The sequence below is a fragment of the Ictidomys tridecemlineatus genome, chromosome 1 (genome assembly GCF_052094955.1).
Source record: "Ictidomys tridecemlineatus isolate mIctTri1 chromosome 1, mIctTri1.hap1, whole genome shotgun sequence".
Classification (NCBI taxonomy): Eukaryota; Metazoa; Chordata; class Mammalia; order Rodentia; family Sciuridae; genus Ictidomys; species Ictidomys tridecemlineatus.
Window position 1 is genome coordinate 53,794,726 of NC_135477.1, and position 21,184 is coordinate 53,815,909.

Here is a 21,184-nt window from a genome sequence, read left to right on the forward strand (position 1 = left end):
AGAGACATGAGATGGGAGGGAAAGACAGAGAAAAGGGGAATTGCATGGAAATGGAAAGAGACCCTCATTGTTATAAAAAACTACATAAAAGAGGTTGTGATGGGAATTGGAAGAAAAAACAAGGAGAGAAATGAATTACAGTAGATTGGATAGAAAAAGAAGATGGCGGGGGAGGGAGATAGTAGAGGATAGGAAAGGTAGCAGAATACAACAGTTACTAGTATGGCATTATGTAATAATGTGAATGTGTAACCGATGTGATTCTGCAATCTGTATTTGGGGTAAAAATGGGAGTTCATAACTCACTGGAAACTAATGTTTGAAATATGATATGTCAAGAGCTCTGTAAGGTTTTGAACAACCAATTTTAAAAAAAAAAGAACCTGATGTCTCTCAGACTAAATATATGTTGGTGGGAAAAGGAAAAGAAGTTACTGTTAATTTTTATGCTAAAAAGAGCTATTCTTTTATAGCTTAAATTTGTATTTTAGCTACATAAGAGGCCCAATAGGGTATCCAGGAATTTCTGAAGGAGGGGCATACTGAACAAGGTTTTGTTTTGTTTTGCTTTTTGTTTTTTCGGTACTGGTATGGAGTGCTTTACCACTGAGTACATTCCCCACTTTTATTTTTTACTTTGAGACAGGTCCTCACTAAGTTGTGGAGACTGGCCCTGAATTTGTGATCTTCCTGCCTTACCTTTCCTAGTAGATGGGACTGTAGGTGTGTATCCCTGTGCTCTGGACAGGGTTAATTTATTTATTTATTATGGGTGCTAGGGATCCAACTTAGGGCTTCATGCATTCCAGGTAAGTGCTTTAATATTGATCTATATCCCCAGCCCTGATCAGGGTTTTGTTGCTGAATTGTGCAGTAGAGTTTTTCATTAGCACTCTCTACTCTGAGCATTTGATTGATCTTGATATTTCCTGTATGGAGAGAAGTTAGCTGCAATGTGAATACTACTTTTGTACTATTTCATTATGATAATTATTTACTGTACAAAACAATTAAGATAGTCACAATTTCCAATACACATATACACATAAATATTCTTTTTTCTTTGGCCCCCTAAATTGGTAAGTTTTCAGTCTTTTGACTTCTAAACAAATGTGCCTATTTTGAACAATAAAAATACCCACTATGAAGGGCTTTAATAAAACCTTCATATGTCTTTAATATAATTCAAATTATTAAGGCATCATTAGCAACAGAAAATCTTTTTATGTGCTTATTGACTATTTGTATTTCTTCTTTGGAGAAACATCTATTTAGACCATTTTCCCAAGTAAAAATTTGTTTCTTTTTAGTACTAAGTTGTAAGAGTTAAAAATAGATTCTGTATGTATTTTTATACATTCCAATTATAATACTTACTGAATAATACTTATAATACTTTAGTTCACTTCCAAAAATTCTGGGGCTTTTGAAACAAGATTTGTACACCTAATAAGAGTATCATTGATAGTGACTTACAAATTACCAACTGTTTTCTAGAGATTGTATGAAAGTAATTGTGATTTGACTTTGCTTATTTTGCCATCTGAACATCACCTGATAAGGTTGGATTTGGGAGCCTTGTTAGCCACCTTGGTAGGTTTGGCAGATTCTTGGAAAACTTACCTTTGTTTATGCCTGCATACTATTAAAATTGCTAGGTGAAAAATGAAATGTTGACTTATTTGATTATTGTTCCAATCAGCCAGATATTATATCTGGAAGGTACACACTGTGTTGATGAGAGCACAGTCCTTGGAATTTGACATATTCAAGCTGGAATTTCTGTTCTATCAACTCATTAGAATAATTGACCTCAGATAGTTACTCCACCTTGATAAATCTCAGTTCCTTTAACAGCACAAGAGAGACATTGTGAGACTGTTGAGAGATGAAATTTTTTTACAGATATCTTCATAATTGTTGCTTCTTTTGCCTAGAATTCTTCTTACCTCTTCAGTCTTTTGGCAAACAGCTGTGGACTACTTTACAAGCATGGATATAAGTTCATCACTGGATAAATGATTTACATATATACCTTAAGTAGGTATTATTAACCACTTTGCCTTGCAAAGTTTATGTGAGCTAAGAATTTGTAATTGTAATCACCTCTGCCATTTCCATTAATTGAGACAAATTTGACCTTATTGAGTAGTGGCCATACTCCTCTGAATGAGGTGGGTATTTGAAAGGATAAATTTGCTAGAAATTTATTCCTCTGATCATAGCTGTGTGTCTTGAATTCTAGTGGGATGAAGCCTGAATTCTGTTTTATTAATTTACCTTATGGATGGAGTTTGTTAAGGTGTTTGTAATGGAGTTTGTGAGAACTTGTAATCTTATTTTAAAATGATTGAGTAGTGCTTTGATTTAATCACTTCTGTTTTTCATTTCTTCTGCATAGAACTTCATATATAGTATTGAAATCTGTAGGAATTTTGCATATGCAGGATTATTGTATTTGTATGTTTTTTGGGGTAGAGGTTACTATGGAATTATGTTTTAATATGCACTTTAAGGGAGGTATATCTGTACATGCTGACATTTAAAACTAAACAGAAAGATCTTCACATTGAAATGGTCTGTTTCCCTGTTTGGAGATACATAACAGAGACTATGTGTTAATCACTCTTGTATATGCCATAGTGCTTTGTACCCTGTAGTGCTCAATAAATATTTATTATATAAATGAATAAACTTTTTATAAAGATTAGGTAGCTTTTCTTAGAAAAAATGAGGTCTTATCACTTTCACCATTGGAATGAGATTCTTTCAGCAGATGTCAAAAAAAATCAAATATGCAAGATTTTTCTGATTCTGTGTGATATAGTGGAAGTATATAAATGGCTCAGCTTGCTTGTTTAGCAAGGAAAGGAAATATTGGAAAAAATAGTGGAAAAATCACTTTAGTCTGGCATTCTGTCATCTTAGTTTTAAGGCTTATTTTTTACCCTGAAAAGAATTAAGACGGTATCAAGAATAATATTATAGAAATATTTACTGGTAGGTGACAGTCAAAAGATTGTTGATACATAAATTCAATAGATGGCAATTATGGAAAGTTAGTTTAGCTCAAAGTTTGAATGTTTAATTAAGTTGTAACTAAATACTACTGTCTCTTTTTGATGTTTTCAATACAAATTGCTGTTTTATGTCACTTTTTAAACAGCTTTAAGTACACAATACATCTAATACTGGGAATTAATAATGTTGCAGAAATATATTTTATGTAACTTATTATCTTCAAGTTATTGTCAAGGTTTAAATGTGATGTGAAATTACTTAATTACTTCTGTGGCAATTAAAGTAATTAATCATTTTCTTCAGAATCCTAGGGTCATTTAGCCTAATTTAAAAAGTATCATTAATATTGAAATTTATTTAGGTGTATGTTATACAAAATATTTTATACATAAAAAGACATTAATAAATTTTAAGGAAATATTTATTTTGCTTATCATGATATTTTCCAGCTCCATTTATTTACTGGCAAATGCCATAATTTCCATTCTTCTTTAAGGCATAGTAATATCCCATTGTGTATATATATAACATTTTCTTTATCCATTCATCTGTTGGATGGCATCTAGGTTGGTTCTATTGTTTAGCTATTGTGAACTGAGCTGCTATAAATAAACATTGATGTTGCTGCATCACAGTAGTATGCTGATTTTAAGTCCTTTGGGTATAAACCAAGAAGTGGGATAACTGGGTCAAATGGTGGTTCCATTCCGAGTTTTCTGAGGAATCTCCATACTGCTTTCCAGATTGGTTGCACCAAACTGCAGTTCCACCAGCAATGTATATTTCGCCCCATATCCTTGCCAATACTTATTATTGTTTGTATTCTTGATAATTGCAATTCTGACTGGCATAAGATGAAATCTTAGAGTAGTTTTGATTTGCATTTCTCTAATTACTAGAGGTGCTGAACATTTTTTCATATATTTGTTGATCGAATGTATATCTTCTTCTGAGAAGTCTCTGGTCAGCTCCTTAGCCCATTTATTGATTGGGTTGTTTGTTTTTTGGTGTTAAGTTTTTTGAGTTCTTTATATATCCTGGAGATTAGTGTTCTATCTGAGGTGCATGTAGAAAAGATTTTTTCCCCATTCTATAGGCTCTCTCTTTACGTTATTGATTGTTTCCTTTGCTGAAGAAGAAGCTTAGTTTGAATCCATTCCATTTATTGTTTCTTGATTTTACTTCTTGCACTTTAGGAGTCTTGTTAAGGAAGTCAAAAGTTGAATGTCTTCTGCAATATATGGTTGCTAATTCACAATAAGGACTGGGGGCTAAGGAAGGATAGAGTTACTTTGGATTAGGTAGAGGGGAGTGATGGGAGGGGAGGCAATATGGGGTTAGGAAGGTTAATAGAATGAATCTGACAATATTACCCTATGTACATATATGACTACATGACTGGTATGATTCTACATTATGTATAACCAGAAGAATAAGAAATTATATTCCATTTATGTATGATATGTCAAAATGCATTCTCCTATCATATTTAACTAATTAGAACAAATAAATATTTATTTTTCCACATTTTTATTTGTGCATTATAGTTATACATAATGGTGGGATTTGCTCTTACATATTTGAATATGCACACAATGTGATAATATAATTTTGGGGCTGGGGCTATGGCTCAGCAGTAGTGCACTTGCCTGGCATGTGTGAAGCACTGGATTAGATTCTCAGCATCACATATAAATAAATTAAAAATAAATAAATAAAGGTCTATTAACAACTTAAACAAATTTAAAAAATTTAATTTGGCCAATATCGCTCCCCAGCATTTCCCCCCTCCCTTCACTTCTTGCCCCTGGTTCCTTTTATCTATAGATCTCTCTTTGATTTTCATGATATCTGCCCCTACCTTTCTTTTCTTTTTTCCTCTCTAGTTTCTGCATATAAGAGAAAACATACATCCCTTGACCTTCTGAGTCTGACTTATTTCACTTAACATAATGGTCTTAAGTTCCATCCATTTTCCTGCAAATGCCATAATTTAATTTTCTTCTATGGCTGAATAAACTCCATATATATATATATATATATATATATATATATATATATGCTCTATTGTGTTGCTGTATACATGGGTGTGCATGTATTACTTTAGTATGTTGACTTTAAATATTTAGAATAAATACTGTGGAGTGGTATAATTGGGTCATATGGTGATTCTATGTTTAGTCTTTTGAGGACTTCATAAGACATACATAGTGGTTGAAAATAATTTACAGTCCCATCAACAGTGTAAAAGTGTTCTTTTTTTCCCCCTACATCCTTTCTAGCATTTATTATTTGTATTCTTGATGATTGCCAATCTGACTGGTGCAAGATGAAATCTCTGTAGTTTTGATTTGCATTTCCCTAATTGCTAATGATACTCAATATTTTTAAATGTATTTGTTGATCATTTGTATTTCTCATTTTCATAAGAGTCTATTTAATTCATTTGCCCATTTATTAATTGGGTCATTTGATTTTTTGGTATAATGCTTTTTGAGTTTTTTTTTAATATATTCTAGATTTTAATCCTCTATCAGAAGAGTAGCTAGCAAAGATTTTCTCTCATTCTGTAGGTTCTCTCTTCACATTCCTAATTGTTTTCTTTGCTGTGCAGAAGCTTTTAAATTTGATTCCATTTCATTTAAGAACTCTTGGCATTATTTCTGAGCTTTAGGGATCTAAATGAGAAAGTCATTGCCTGTGATTATATATTGTGGTATTGACCCTACATTTTCTTCTAGGTGTTGAATATTTTCTAGTCTAATTTCCAAATCTTTGATCCATTTTGAATTAATTTTTGTGCATAGTGTGAGACAAGAGTTTGGATTCATTCACATATGACTAACCAGTTTTCCCAGAACCATTTGTTAAAAAGATTGTCTTTTCTTCAGTGTCTGTCTTTGACACCTTTGTCAAGGATCAGATGACTGTAAATGTGTGGATTTGTCTCTGTGTCTTCTATTTTGTAACATTGGCCTATGTTCTGTTTTATACCAGTGCTATGCAGTTTTTTTTCTATGTCTTCTATTTTGTTCAATTGGTCTTCATGTCTGTTTTGGTGCCAATACCATGCTGTATTTGTTACTGTAGCTCTGTAGTATTATTTAAGGTCTGGTATGGTGATGCCTCCTGTATCACTTTTCTTGATAAAGATTATTTTGGCTATTCTGGGTCTCTTATTTTTCCAAATGAATTTCATGATTGCCTTTTCAAATTTCTGTGAAGAACATCATTGAGATATTTATAGAAATTGCATTAAATATGTATAGTGCTTTTGGTAGGATGGCATTTTGATAATATTTATTCTGCCTATCCAGGAACATGGGAGATTGTACCATTTTCTGAGGTCTTCTTCAGTTCCTTTCTTTAGTTTTCTATAGTTTTCATTATAGATGTCTTTCACCTCTTTTGTTAGGTTGATTCCCAAATATTTTATTTTTTTGAGGCTTTTGTAAAAGAAATAATTTTCCTGATTTCTCTTTTGGCTGATATATCATTGGTGTATAGAAATCCAATTGATTTATTGGAATTCATTTCGAATCCTGCTACTTGGCTGAATTCATTTATGAGTTCTAAAAGATTTCTATTAGAGTTAATAGGTCTTCTAAATAAAGGATCATTTCTTCACAAATTGGGATAGTTTGAGCTCTTCTTTTCCTATTTGTAACCCATTAATTTCTTTCTTTTGTCTGATTGCTTTGACTAGGGTTTCAAAATATATTTTGAATAGGAGTGGTGAAAGAGGGCATCCCTGTCTTTTCCCAGTTTTTAGAGGGAATGCTTGAGTTTTTCTCCATTTAGAATGATGTTGGTCCTGGGTTTAACATATATGGCTTTTACAGTGCTGAGGTATGTTCCTACTATTGCTAGTTTTTGTAGGGTTTGAACATGAATGGATACTGAATTTTGTCAAATGCTTTTTTTTTTTGCATCTATTGAAATAATCGTGCGATTCTTGTCTTTAAGTCTATTGATGTGATAATTACATTTTTTGATTTTTTGTATGTTAAACCAACTTTGTATCCTTGGGATGAACCCCATTTGATCATGGTGCATTATCTTTTAAATATGTTTTTGTATGTGATTTGCAGTATTTTATAAAGAATTTTTGCATCTATGTTCATCAGGGATATGGGTCTGAAGTTTTCTTTTCTTGATGAGTCTTTGTCTCATTTTCGTATCAGGGTGATAGTAGCTTCATAGAATGAGTTTGGAAGGGTTCCCTCCTTGTCTATTTCATGGAATAATTTGAGGAGGATTGGTGTTAGTTCTTCTTTGAAAGTCTTGTAGAACTTGGCTGAGTATATATAAACTAATTATTTCCAAAATATGGTAAAAATACAGTTAATTAAGAGAAAAGAAAATATGCTAGTAAGTTAGAACAGTTTCAATTTCAAAAAGTGAACAGAGACTGCTAAGAGATATAGCAGGTGACAGTTATAAGGAAGGAGGGAAAAATAGAAACAAGAGAGAGAGAGAGAGGAAGAGAGAACAATAGAATTTAGCTGTTAGCACAAGGAGATAAAAGAGAGAAACAAGACAGATAAACAAATGAAAACAATACAAAATGAAATCAAAATATGCAAACCAAAAAATCCTAGCCTTCAACAGACAAGGCAAGGAAAAATAACTACATTAGAAAATGCTAAAAATGAGAAAAAAGAAATATGTATATATTTCAGCCTTGGGTTGGCCTTGGGTTTAATATATATGGCTTTTACATTGTTGAGGTATGTTCCTACTCTTCCTAGTTTTTCTAGTGTTTTGAACATGAATGGATGGATCAGCACAGCAAGAACTCATACACATACACACACAAAAAAAAAAAAGAAAAAAGAAAGATAAAGAAAAAAGTATTCTTAATAAAAAATGAAGGAATTGTCTCCACTGATGTGGTCAAATGGTTAACCAGAATAAATGATCACTGTCTATGCCCAACTATCTTTCTTTCTGCTTCTTCTTGGGCAATGTGCTGATGGAGGGTTGGGGAGAGCTGGAGGTTATTGTGTCACTCTCTGAACTGCCGGTTGTAGTGGCCTAAGACTGAAATTGGTTGACCTAAGTGTCAGTTTCCCTTGTCACCAATGTGAGGTAGGATGGAATGGAAAGTACTGTCAGTTGGAGTTTTGTCCACACAGACCAGATCAATGCACTTCTAGGATGGGGCTGCTAAAGAGTTCTATGAGGGGTGTTCTGGCTGGTGGGGCTTAGGTCTAATTGAGCTTTAGGGGTTTTGTTGAGTGTCTGGAGAGAGTAGATCAACACACCTCTAGGACTTGGCAGCTGCTAATTTCTGATGAGAGTCTGGTCACCAGGAATTCCACTTGTGGGGCAGGGGAGCCAGTCCTCCACACACTCTACTCCCCATGAACACGGCCTTACCAGGTTTAGTCCCTGAATGTATTTATACCCACCTGTTCAGTTTTCTGATCCACTTCAGCTGGTTATGTGAGCTGCCAGACTCAAAGGAGAAACAAATTGGGTCCTCCTTTGCTTTTCTGACTTGAAATACTCTGTGTACAATTTTCCCTGTTCTTATTTCACTCATGATCTGCTAGGTATACCGTAGGCCACATGGTAGCTGTTTACTGGGACAGGGTGGCAGTTATTACTATGATCTATCACTCTGCTAGATCATAGTAAAATGGCTCCTGCATCAACTCTTCATGTCCAGATGAGAAACTAAGAACATTTTTCAAGCACCAATGCACAGTACAGGCTCTGGATCAGCTAAGTTCAGGATGCTTTTCTGATTTCATGTTTTTCTGTACCAAATCTGTTTTTTTCTCTGTGTTCTCTATCCCTTTATGGTAAACCAGTGCCACTACCACCACTGATGCTGCAACTGGCTTGGGTCCAATGTACTCTTTTTTTTTGGAGAGAGAGAGAGAGAGAGAGAGAGAGAGAGAGAGAGAGAGAGAGAGAGAGAGAGAGAGATTTATTTTTTAGTTTTCGGTGGACACAACATCTTTGTTTGTATGTGGTGCTGAGGATTGAACCCGGGCTGCACACATGCCAGGCGAGCGAGCTACTGCTTGAGCCACATCCCCAGCTCCCAATGTACTCTTTCGTCATTGCTTAATGTGCCCACATTTCTGAGTCTCTTAAGACTATCCAATATTAAATTTTATTGAAATCTTTCTTTCACTCATCTCACTAAGAAGCAGTACCTTCACTGCTTGAATCCCGAGCCACGGAACAACTAGAAAAGCAGCCTTCCTTTACTCTGCCATCTTGAATTTCACAATTATTTAGTAAAATTGGGAGTTATAATTACAGTTCACAAGAAAGGTTGCAGAATAAACTAATAAACTCTTGATTAACCTCCGTTAGTGGATATTCCTTTGTTATTAAGAGGAAGGAAGGATCATTGTTTATTGCTGAAAGGGAATAAAAAGAGTATTAATCTAGAGAAGTGGTAAAGAAGTCATCTCTTTAGACAGCTTCTACAATATTGGAATTGTGATATTAGGGGATGTTTCTACTACTTTTAAAGAAACTGGTTTAATTAAACTTTGTTTTATAAAAAATTTATATTTTTAAGTTTTATATAATTAGTCCCGTGAATTTGAGAGTTCCCAATGATTCAGTGCTTAATGGCTGGCTAGTCTTGACCTTCTACTTTAGTTAAGTCATTATGATGGTCTCCTTTTTCCTTTATCTGGCCATAGCTACTCCCCAATGCATGTCTGCTGCTGGTCTTGAAGGCTGGAATTTGCTTTCTCTGAATTGCTTTGTTAGGAGGGGCTGGGACAATGCTCAGTTTAAGGCTGAGTATTCCCCATTATTAAAAACTATATTTTATATATTTATATGTATATATTTAAAAATATATTCTACCTAATATACAAGTCATGGAGTTTTCCATTGTAGTGGTGGGTCAAATGCTATTCTCAATTCTCTGTGAATGCCATATTACCTATTACCTCAAATCTTCTTAGATGGTTCTTGCTCCAGATTTGGTTAGTTTCTTCCCAAGTATGGGATGCTTATTCTTCAACAGAATACTCAAGTGGCAGCCTCTTTAGATCTTCTGAGTTCTCCCCTTTCCCATTCGATATCTACAATGTATACTTTAGTTGCCTTGATCCCCCAGTATTCTTAACTTTGCCTCTCAGTTCAGAAAGTTTGTCAGGCTCTTCTGTGGTTTCCCTTCTTGTATTGTGGCCTGAAAATTCTCTCCTGGCAGTAAGCTGAAGCTAGCAAAAGGCTTATTCTGTCTGTTTTTCAATTCTCAGGGATTATTGTCCTCCACTGCCTGACATTTAGCGATTTAATAACCATTTTTTTTCACATTTTTGTCTTTTTTTTTTGATTTTGGAAAAGAAATCTGGTTTTTGTTAATCTGCCTTGGTTGAAAGAAAATTATAACTTTTATTGAGAGTTCACTGAAAGTTTGAATAAAACAAATAAAACATAGTATCTTTTAATGGCAACCATATGTACTTTCACTCTGTGTAAACCTACTGATGTTCTTGTAGCACCCAAACCTGAGTCTGCATAACAGCAGTTTCCATCTTTCCTGTGCCATAATAAGGTTTTCTTCCTTTGACCACACTGTCTCAGACTTTTTAAAGGAGGATATTTAAAAAAAAATCTGTGTAAGGTTAGGATCTAATTGAAGTTGTCTTTTTTTCTTCCCTGCCAAATAAAAGAATAGTCTGCTCCAAAGTTATATTCAAGCTTCTACCTCTTAGGAGCTTTCAAATTCAAATTGGCAGTTTCCCAATTAAAAACAAATAAAATCAAACCCTTAGTGCCTAATTTCAATCTGTGAACCCCATTATACCAGAGTATGTTATTATATATTGAATCAATTAGTACTCACTAGTGCTTGTTACATGTGTATATTAAAACACATACTCTCAGAAGGATGACCAGAGGCATATTCTAGAAATCTTAATTTAATCATAAACACAATCTTAATTACAAAAGTTGGAGGATATTAAACGTTAGTACCTGCTCCTCTTCAATATGGTTTTTCTTCTTTCTCCTCTGGATGTTTTGCTTATTCCATATTTTGTTTGATTTTCAAGTTCATAAACAACGTAATCACTTTGAGAAGTAGAAGCATTTTTAAATTCGGTAAAGGAACTTGTAAAATACTATGTAGGAATCATTGTAAAGTGAAGAATATTTTGTAATGTGTATATTTGGTCAAAACTTTCTTTTTGTACTTGTGAGGTTTACTTATACTATCACATAATAATTTTATATATCAGCTTTTTATATTCAGAAATTTTTATATATTACACATATATGCTTGAGACATAACTATAAATATTCATATGCTTATACTTTTGCACCTTATTTTAACAGGGATTTCATAATTGATTTTTGTTTTAAGATTTAAAAGAGCAGATTTTATAGGAAAGAGCCAAATGAGTCCAGTAGAAAAAAGCTTTCTGTGCCTAACTTTTGTGGTATTTTTAAAGACTTTTAGTTAATTGCTTTTATGAATGGAGTGGTATTTATGAAGGAAAAATGTAGTCATTTGTATGTATTTTAAAAAATGGATTCTCCTAATATTGTTTTAGTCAATTTTTTTTTTTTTTGCTGTGGTTACCAAAAGACCTGACAAGAACAATGTAGAGAAGGAAAAGTTCATTTTGGGGCTCATGGTTTTGGAGGTCTCAGTCCATAGTTGGCCAACTCCATTACTTGGGGCTGAGGTGAGGTGGAACATTATGGTGGAAACATTGTGCAGAGGAAAGCAGCTGGGAACAGGACACCAGGAAGGAGTGGGGTAGAGAGAAGGGAGGGAGACGAAGCAGAAGAGGGAGAATTCTGCTCAATAAGGGCAAAATATCCCAAAGGCATGACCCAGGGATCTGAGTCCTTCAGCCACACCCTACCTGTCTATAATTACCACCCAGTTAATCCCTATCAGGGGATTAATGCACTGACTAGGTTATTAAATCTAAACTTTCTTGAATTATCTCACCCATGATCTTTTGGGGGCACCTGATATCTAAACCATAACACTAACCATTAAACTTCAAAGTTAAAGCATGATAAGCAAGATTGGGAACGCTATTTAAAAACTGTAGATCCTCTCCATGTAATTAAGAAAATTTTTTTTCTATTTAATTAGGAAAATAGCCATTTTCTTCTGACAGAAAATTTGACAGTGAACTGGCTATAGTCAATAAACTAGCTCTTTGTCAGCAATTGAAACATTTTGCTCTTATAATATTCCTCTGTCCTCTAACATTCAGGCAGAGGTAGGTCCTTCTCTGTGTCTTGTAATCTATACAGGCTTCTCCAGCACCCTCCTTAGATTGTATCTATCCGAGTTTGTTGACTCTCATTTGATTATGAACTTTTTGGGCTGCAAAATTGGTTTGTACCAATCTCCATATCCTGGATGCCTAGGGTGTTGTCATGTGTCATATAGGAATAATACATTTTGTCAAAAAAGTTGAATAATGCTGATTCACATATTCATTCAATAATCTAGTATATTGAATACAGAAGATAAAGCAGGCACTATTCTAGATCCTGGGAATATTGCATTGATGACAGGACCAATGCAACTCTTGCTTTTACTAGTCTTATGATACAGAAGACAGACTTTAATACTAATTGCTCATTACATGGATATGAGGTGTTATGATCAGAAGCATAGAATCCTGCTGTACCACATGCCTTAATAATGGGAGTCTAAGGCTTTGCAGACAAAGTGATTTTTAAGTTGGGCCCAGAAGTATGAGCTAAAACCAACTAAAAAGGCTTAGAAGTACTTAGATGGGAACAAGGGGTGGTAAGTGGGGACAAATCCAATAATAGGAAGTTAACTCACAGCCTCTATGTTAATGACTTCAGGAAGTGACTTTTCTCCTTCCAGCGGTGTTACCTGACTGGCTTTACATTAACAAAGACTAAAATAGTTGTTCAAATGATCTTTTTCTGAGTATGGTTCTTCAGCCCAGTTGTTCAATATCCTAACATTTGTTTGAGTCAAAAATACATAATTCTTTTTTGATATATATTTAGTTTTGGTATGTGAAATCAAAAACAGTATTCTACAAAAGACCATTATAACTCTCCAATTCAGAGTCACAGTAGGAACAGATAATCTTTTTATTTTTTATTTTTATTTTTTTTGTGTGTAAATACATCTGCTCTCTAAATTTTGGAGGTCAGTTTAATTTTTCAGTCTCCTAGCAGCAGTTACGACTTGCAGAGAAGCATACAAAAATCATCCATTTATTGTTCTTAAAAATTTACCATCTTTACTCAAAATTTCCTGAGAAATAATGGTTACTCTTTGTTGAATGCATTCTCTGCTACAGATATAGTGCTAAATATAAAATATGAATTATCTAAATATCCCAGAAACACTGTGAGACCAGTAATATTTTGTATCTTTTCCATGTAGATAAGGACACTGAAAATATTTAAGTGTCCAAGTTCCTAGAACAAGAAGTGATGGAAAAGAATGTGATTTCAGAAGAATGTGATTTCAGAATCTGAGTTCCTAACATGGAGTTGCTTACGAGAGCTAAATGAAAGACTGTAACATGTTGAGGCAGTACCAGTTTCTTCACAGGTTTTGTCTGTGATTAGAAACAATATTTTTTTTCTTAACAACAATTTATTCCATTTGTTATGTTGAAGTTCATAAATGAAAACTAAAATATTCATATTTTTGTATGTCAATAAATCATTTAAAATCATTATGACACTAATCAAGTGTTTGTTAAGTGCCAAGTGCTCTTATTTATTCCTCATAAAATTGTAGATATTTGTTGTTATTATTACTCCATTTACGAAAAAGGAAAATGAGTCATAAAAAAGTTAAGTGACTTGTCCAAGGACAGAGGCATTGAAACAGTCTGACTTGAATCCACACTGTTCATTGATGGATTATATTACTGCCCAATCACCTATATTCCAGTGTGAAAAGAAAATAAACTAGTAAGTGAAAATAAAAAGTTGTAGAAAATTTCTACAGTATGCAACCACTTGTGCAAATGTTTTATATCTCTATTATATTTTCCATTTATAATATGTAAAATAAATGTTTTCTTATGATATCAAATCTCTTTATGGAAAACAAATCAATATAAATTTTCATAAAACATACATAAATAAAATATTCACACATTTATGTATAAAGCATATACATATATGCTTATATATACACATATATGTAAGCTATATGTTCATGGAAATATTTCTAGATAAAGGGATGAATGAATGGTTGATGTTTTTAGGAATTAGCATGGAGAATTTTAGAATTTTACTTTATACTCTTTATATGGTATATTATGTAAAAGAAATGGGCACATATTACTTTTATAATAAAAATAAGTTTAAAAATTAAAAAAATAGACATGGAAATTCCCTATGAATTATATTTCTTGATTAGGGAAAAGGAAACTTTTTCATCTTAGACCCTTCTGAACTGTGAACTCTTAAAAACAAATGAATGCACATTATATTTATAATAAAAAAATTTAATCTAAAAGACCTTAAAAGTAGTAGACATGGCATTTCTCTGACAATTATGTACTGTGAAGTATTACATCTGTGACTAAATTTAGAATACAATTGACTATATTGGTATAGAATAAATCAGCCTATGTTAAACTTTTATTAGAGAGCTGCTTTCATTTTAAAGGCTAGTTCTTTTCTAATATCCATTGAGTTAAAAAGTAACTTGATGAAGATTTAAGTTATTTTTATAGACAGAAGTGTTTATGTTTGAAGTCTTGTAATGAAATCTTTCACAGCAATTAAAATTCAGCAAATGCAGAAGTTGATAGCAACTTTTACTGGATGTTATCTACTCAACTGAGCATAATTTTCTTGCAGTAAGATGGGATCATGCTTCTTAAATTTCAGAGCATTTATCAAAAACAAATGTCAGTTTGAACCTTAGTTTGTTTATTAAGAGAAAATGTCCTAGCATCAACTGATAGTATTTTAATATTATGCTTAGTCATGGAATGTACTTGCAATTAGTTTGGCTGATAAATGCTGAAATAGATATAAAATTTAAGTGTAACTTATTTTGGGCTGTGTTTTTCAGGTGAAGCTCTGAAGGTATCAGCTGAGAGATTTACAGATGACCCCTGTTATCTCCCGAAAAGGGAGGCTGTGGTTCAAGCTGCTCGTGCCTTGTTGGCTGCAGTTACCAGACTCCTTATCCTTGCGGACATGATTGATGTCATGTGTCTCTTGCAGCATGTGTCATCTGTAAGTAAAAGACGGCTTAGTTTGCTTTGGCATTGTTCTCACTTCTAATTCCATTCCCTGAAGCTGGCATTAATCCAGGTGCATCGTTTCCTCACCTTCATTCTTAATTTCACTCATCAGAAACTGACTGACTTGGGCTGTGAAGGCTAATGTATACCTCAAAAGAATAAAGCCAGAAGCTAGTACTAAAGACAGTGGGAAATTGAAGAATAGAGCATGACTTGCTTATAAAGAAATGGTTAAGAGAAAGTTCTAGACTTTTGGCCACTTATATTATCATGCCCCATATAAATATGAATAAATGATAACAAAAGAAATAATATATAATAAATGGAGAAGTATAAATAATTTGAGTGAGATAAATCTTTATTCTTAAGATGTTTGAAAGTTTATTTTAGTTTGTAATTGAATTCTACTTTGGAAGCTCTTCTTGATCAAGGATAATTAGTGCTTATTTACAGTAGTTTGTGGTGTCTGAAGTAATCCATTATGAAAATGTATAAATGAAGATGAGTAAAAATACATTTTAACTAGGAGAAAAGCAAGATATTCTGCTTGTTTTATTTTGTCAGATAATTTCAACAGCATGGTTTCAGTAGGAAGAAAACTTTTAGTATCTTAATTTATTTAGTTTATGATACTGTCCAGAAGAAAAGTTTGCAAAGAATTTTCTCCCATACTTGCTGGCGCCTTGTCAGAACCTGTATTTGGTATAGATCATTTAAGGAACTTATAAGTATGTATAGCACAAAATGATACCTCTTCTGTGAAAAGTGAAGTGGCATCTTTCAAAGAGAAAGGGAGGCAATTTGTGTTAAATTTTAAGTCACTCATATAATTATTGCATCCCTGTGGAACGCTAATACATGAATTGCTATCAACTCACTTCTTTTAAGGTATTGTGTAGAATTAAGATGCTATTTTTTTGGGTGGGGTGTATTGGGGATTGAACCTAGAGGCACTTTATCACTGAGCCATATCCCAAACTCATTTTATTATTTTTAAATTTTGAGATGGGTTTTCACTATATATATTATATGTTGAGGCTGTCCTCCAACTTGTGATCCTCCTGCCTCAGCCTCCCGAGTCACTGGATTATAGGCATGCACCACCAGTGTTTGGCTAAAATACCTATTTTTGTTTTTTGAGATGATTAAGATTAGGTTATTTAGCCTAACATTTCCTGAAAAGTATTCTTTAGCACCGATCTTGTAAATATGGAGCATGAATAAGATATTTGTTTTTTATGGTCAGAATCACACACAGAAATTTGCTCTGAAAGTTTTCAATGCACATAAGCATATTAAAGTTGCTGAGAAATACTGCCACAGCAAATAAAGTTGTTTGTCTTTGCTTAAACCAGAATTTATTCATTTTTCTCAGCGGCAGAATTGGACTGAGTTACTAATTCAACATTACAAGAAACAGAAAATGTATTTTTCAAATAATTTTCACTCTTAGGATTTGTCTATGTCTTCCTTATCTAAGTTAAAAATTCATTGATCCTTGGATGTGCCTTGTATGACAATTTTAGATGACTTTGAACACTCTAGAACTTTTATATATTTTTAAAAATTGGTTATGTCACAGGTATAATTTTTAGTTTCTTTTCAAAATTTTGAATCTTTATTTTGATTTATTTTTGAACATGATAAACAGATTCTCTTATACTTAAAGTATGAAAGATCCAGTGTCCAGACTTTCTGGTGTCTGTTTCTGCTATGGTCTTCTTGATGTTTGCTCATGGTTTTGGCTCATGTTGTCTTATCTTTTCATGTGAATTGCTATATTTGATTGTGTGCTGAGCATTTCATTTTTTGCACTCATGAAATTTCTATCTTATTAACTCTGATGTTGTTAAGATGAAGTATTTTATTTTTCATCAAACCTTATTCATTTTCCTCAGCATTAGAATTGGACTTAATTACTACTTTGCCATTATAAGAATAGACATTTTCCAAATCACTTCTGGAAATGTTTTTCTATGCATGTTCTAGATTGTAAGTAACTCACATAAAATGTAGAAATCAAAACATTTTGAAATCTAAACAAACTGTTTGATGTGAATATTCCAAAATATATTCAGATAATTTCCTCCCTGTTTAATGTCTAACATTATCTTAAGTATCACAGTAGCCTTGTCATGCTGTTGGTTCATGTTGATTTTGAGAGTTATAATACTGCTAAGTCTGAACTTAAACTACTCTTAATTCAGGTCTTTCTCATATTATACTACTTTATCTTTTTTTTTTAATATGAAAAGGTAGATGTCACAGTTACATTTATTGAATTTGAGCCTTTTTTCTTTGTGTGGTGGTGGTGGGGATTGAACCCAGGGCCTTATGCATGCAATGCAAGAGTTCTGCCAACTGACTTTGGCCATTTTGAATTTTTGTTACAGTTCCTCAGGATCTTTTTAGCTCTTGATTTTGTCATCTCCTCTTAGCCTGGTGTCAACATCAAATTTCTTTAACCAAGTATTTCATAAAAAATATTTAATGACATGGACAACAGTGCCATATCTATCTTTGTGTTAACACCAATCAAATATTAATATACTTTGAGTAAAGTTATTGAAATGAGCTTTTTGCTCCCTTTATTGGGCTATTGTATAAACTATGTTTCTTTTTTTCAGCTTCAAGCTCTTTCCCAAAAGCCTTTTTGAAATCAAGATATATTGTCTGTGGCATCATGGATTTATCAGTTTAGTAATCCTAGTTATAAAGGAAATGAAGTTAGTTTGGCATGACTTTCTCTTAATAACCTAATAAGAGCTTTAAGTGACCATTACCAGCTTGCTTGTATTCCACCCTCCACCCCCGCCCCGGCCAAAAAAATCCTTAATGTTTCAGTTACTCACAATCTACTTACTTATGGTCAAAAAAAATCACTTGTCTGCTGGGATCTTTTTGCCTTTAAGATCTAGATATAATTGGTTTGTACCCTCATTCCATATTCTGTCAAATATAATGTCTTCTTCAAGATTTTTGTGAATTCTCTGGGAACTCATATATCCAGGGTCACCTCTGGCTCTAAGATTTTTTTAAAAAAATATTTATTTTTTGGTTGTAGTTGGACACAATACCTTTATTTCACTTATTTATTTTTATGTGGTGCTAAGGATTGAACCCAGGGTCTCAAATGTGTGAGTCTATCACTGAGCCACAACCCCAGCCCTGGCTCTAAGCTTTTGCTTCCACTGAAGTCATACTTTCATTTATGGGTTGACTTTCTATTCCTATTCTGCATTATATTCACCCAGAATTGGAAATTGACTTTTTCCCCCTTGATATCTCTCTCTCTGTCAATAATGATTGCCTATGAATACAGCAAACCATAGAGGAACTTGGGAAGATGGAAGTGAGGTGTTTCTGTGTTGTAACAATATATCATAAGTTCCACGTATGTTAAAATACACTCTACTTTCATTTATAAAGAGAACAATCCCCCCCAAAATATCCCAAATGGCTTCAATTTGGATGTTAGAAATTTTAGAAGTACTTTAGCAACTTTATCTCTTTGCTCTTCTGCCTTTTTTCTCCCCACCCACCGTTTGCTCTTCCACATCCCTAAAAACTCCTGTACATTTGAATGTGGTAAAGAGTTGCTATTTCTCTACCACCAAACTTGGCTTCTGCTAATTTGTGCATCTGAATAGTAGGGTATCATAAGACAGTGGGATATCTGTGTCCACTTCAGATTATGCCTTATGGCATTTTCCTCAGTATAGACAGTGCCCTACTTAAGAAACATTCTGTAGTTACCTATAAAACACACATGCACACAAATACATGCTTGTGCATGCACATGCACACACACACACCCTACCATATAATAATCTATTTCGGTGTGTTTGTGTGTTCGTGTGTGCGTACAGCACAATTCACAATAGCCAAGTAGTAGAAATAGCCTAAATGAATGAACAGGTAAAGAAAATGTGATATGTGTACACAATGGAATTTTACTCTGACATAAAGAAGAGTGAAATCATGTAACTTGCAGGAAAATGGATGGAACTTGAGAACACATATTGTTAAGTGAGATAAGCCAAACTTGGAAAGGCAAAGGTGGTAGAATTTCTCTCATATGTGGAAGCCTATGAGGAAAAGGGAAAACAACAAAAACAATAACAAGGACTTCACAAGATAGAAAGGAGACTAGTAGAGTAGAGGATGGGAATTAGGGGAGGGAGGAGAGAAGTGAAAGAGAAGGTACTGGGTATTGAAATTGACCATATTATGTTATGTGCATGTATGAATATATCACAATGAAATCCACTGTTTTGCATAATTATAATGTACCAAGTAAAAAATAAAAAGAAAGGCCAATGTGCTAAACTAAAATATTTGAGCTACAGTCTTAAAGCTAAGGGGGAAATCATTAAAGAATTTTTTTCCAGTACTGGGGATTGAAACCAGGTACATTCTATCACTGAGCCACATCTTTAGCACATTTAGAAGATCTTCTTTAAAACAGCTTTATTAAAGTATGATTTACATATCACAAAATTAACTAATTTTAAATGTACCATTCACTGATTTTGAGTGTATTTATAGAGTTGTATATCATAACCATAATCTAATTTCTATCATTTTCTGCTAATGGAGCTTGTTCCAATTTGTTGTCACTTCTGGTTTCCATACTCTACAGATTTGATATTAGGAAAAATATTGATAAATCATTTTTAACAGTTTAACTCTAAATGAAGGTATCTATTTCTCACAAGTGTCTAGCTTAGTACCCTTCATTGAGATGATGCTCAATAAACAATTATTGAGTGAATATTTTTTTCAGTCCTTATTCACTACTGAAAGATCTCATGAATTTAATGACAGTGGCCTCTTTTAAACTTTTAAATTGGAATTTTTAAATTGATAAAATAGCCATAAAACTAGATTGTAAATTCTAAATCTTTTGTTTTCCTGTTTCACACATGTCTAGTATGTTGTCCATTGGTAAATATTCTTCAACTGATTTCACAACCTTGTAAGTAGATAGATGAAGACAAATTGTTTTATGTTATGGATAACATAATCAAGCAGTGGAGTGGTAGTGATTTATTCAATCATGCAGTTATTTAATGGCATAGTAAGGATGCATACTTCAAACTTTAGGACCAATGTGTCTTCAACTATGTAGAACTATTTCTTTAAAAAAATTGTTCTAGTTAGTTGTACATGACAGTAGAATGCATTTTGACACATTGTACACAAATGGAGCACAACTCATTCTTCTGGCTGTACATGGTGCAGAGTCACACCAGTAGTGTAATCATACATGTATATAGGGTAATAATGACTGATAATGTCTTGAAATAGACAAGACACTATTGTCCTTCCAATCCCCACAGCCCCACCCCTCCCTTCACTTCTCTCTGCACAATCCAAAATTCCTTCATCCCCCTCCTCCCCTACTGTGGAACAGCATCCACTTATCAGAGAAAACATTAAGCCTTTGGTTTTTTGGGATTGGCTTATTTCACTTAGCATGGTATTCTTTAGTTCCATCCATTTACCTGCAAATGCCATAATTTCATTCTTCTTTAAGGCTGATATGTACCACATTTTCTTTCATCTGTTGAAGGGCATCTAAGTTGGTTCCATAGTTTAGCTATTGTGAATTGAAGTGCTATAAACATTGATGTGGCTGTATCACTGTAGTATGTAGATTTTAAGTCCTTTTGAGAAAAGGGCTTTCTTTTTACTTTAAACTGAGAAGTGGGATAGCTGGGTCAAATGGTAGTTCCATTCCAAGTTTTCTGAAAAATTTCCATTCTGCTTTCCAGAGTGGTTGCACCAATTTGCAGCCCCACCAAGAATATATGAGTGTAACTTTTCCTCCACATCCTCACCCACACTTATTATTGCTTGTATTCTTGATAATTGCCATTTTGACTGGAGCAAGATGAAATCTAAGAGCAGTTTTGATTTGCATTTGTCTAATTGCTAGAGATGATGAA

The 21,184-nt window shown here is 33.5% G+C and overlaps 1 protein-coding gene across 1 annotated transcript in view; it reads left to right on the top strand.

The window, feature by feature from the left end:
* Ctnna3 (catenin alpha 3) overlaps window positions 1–21,184 on the top strand; it is a 1,639,810-nt gene that overhangs the window by 92,313 nt on the left and 1,526,313 nt on the right. Inside the window, exon 4 of the mRNA XM_078041358.1 lies at window positions 15,059–15,225. Within this exon, the coding sequence (XP_077897484.1) occupies window positions 15,059–15,225 (167 nt within the window). The remainder of the gene's footprint in view (window positions 1–15,058; window positions 15,226–21,184) is intronic.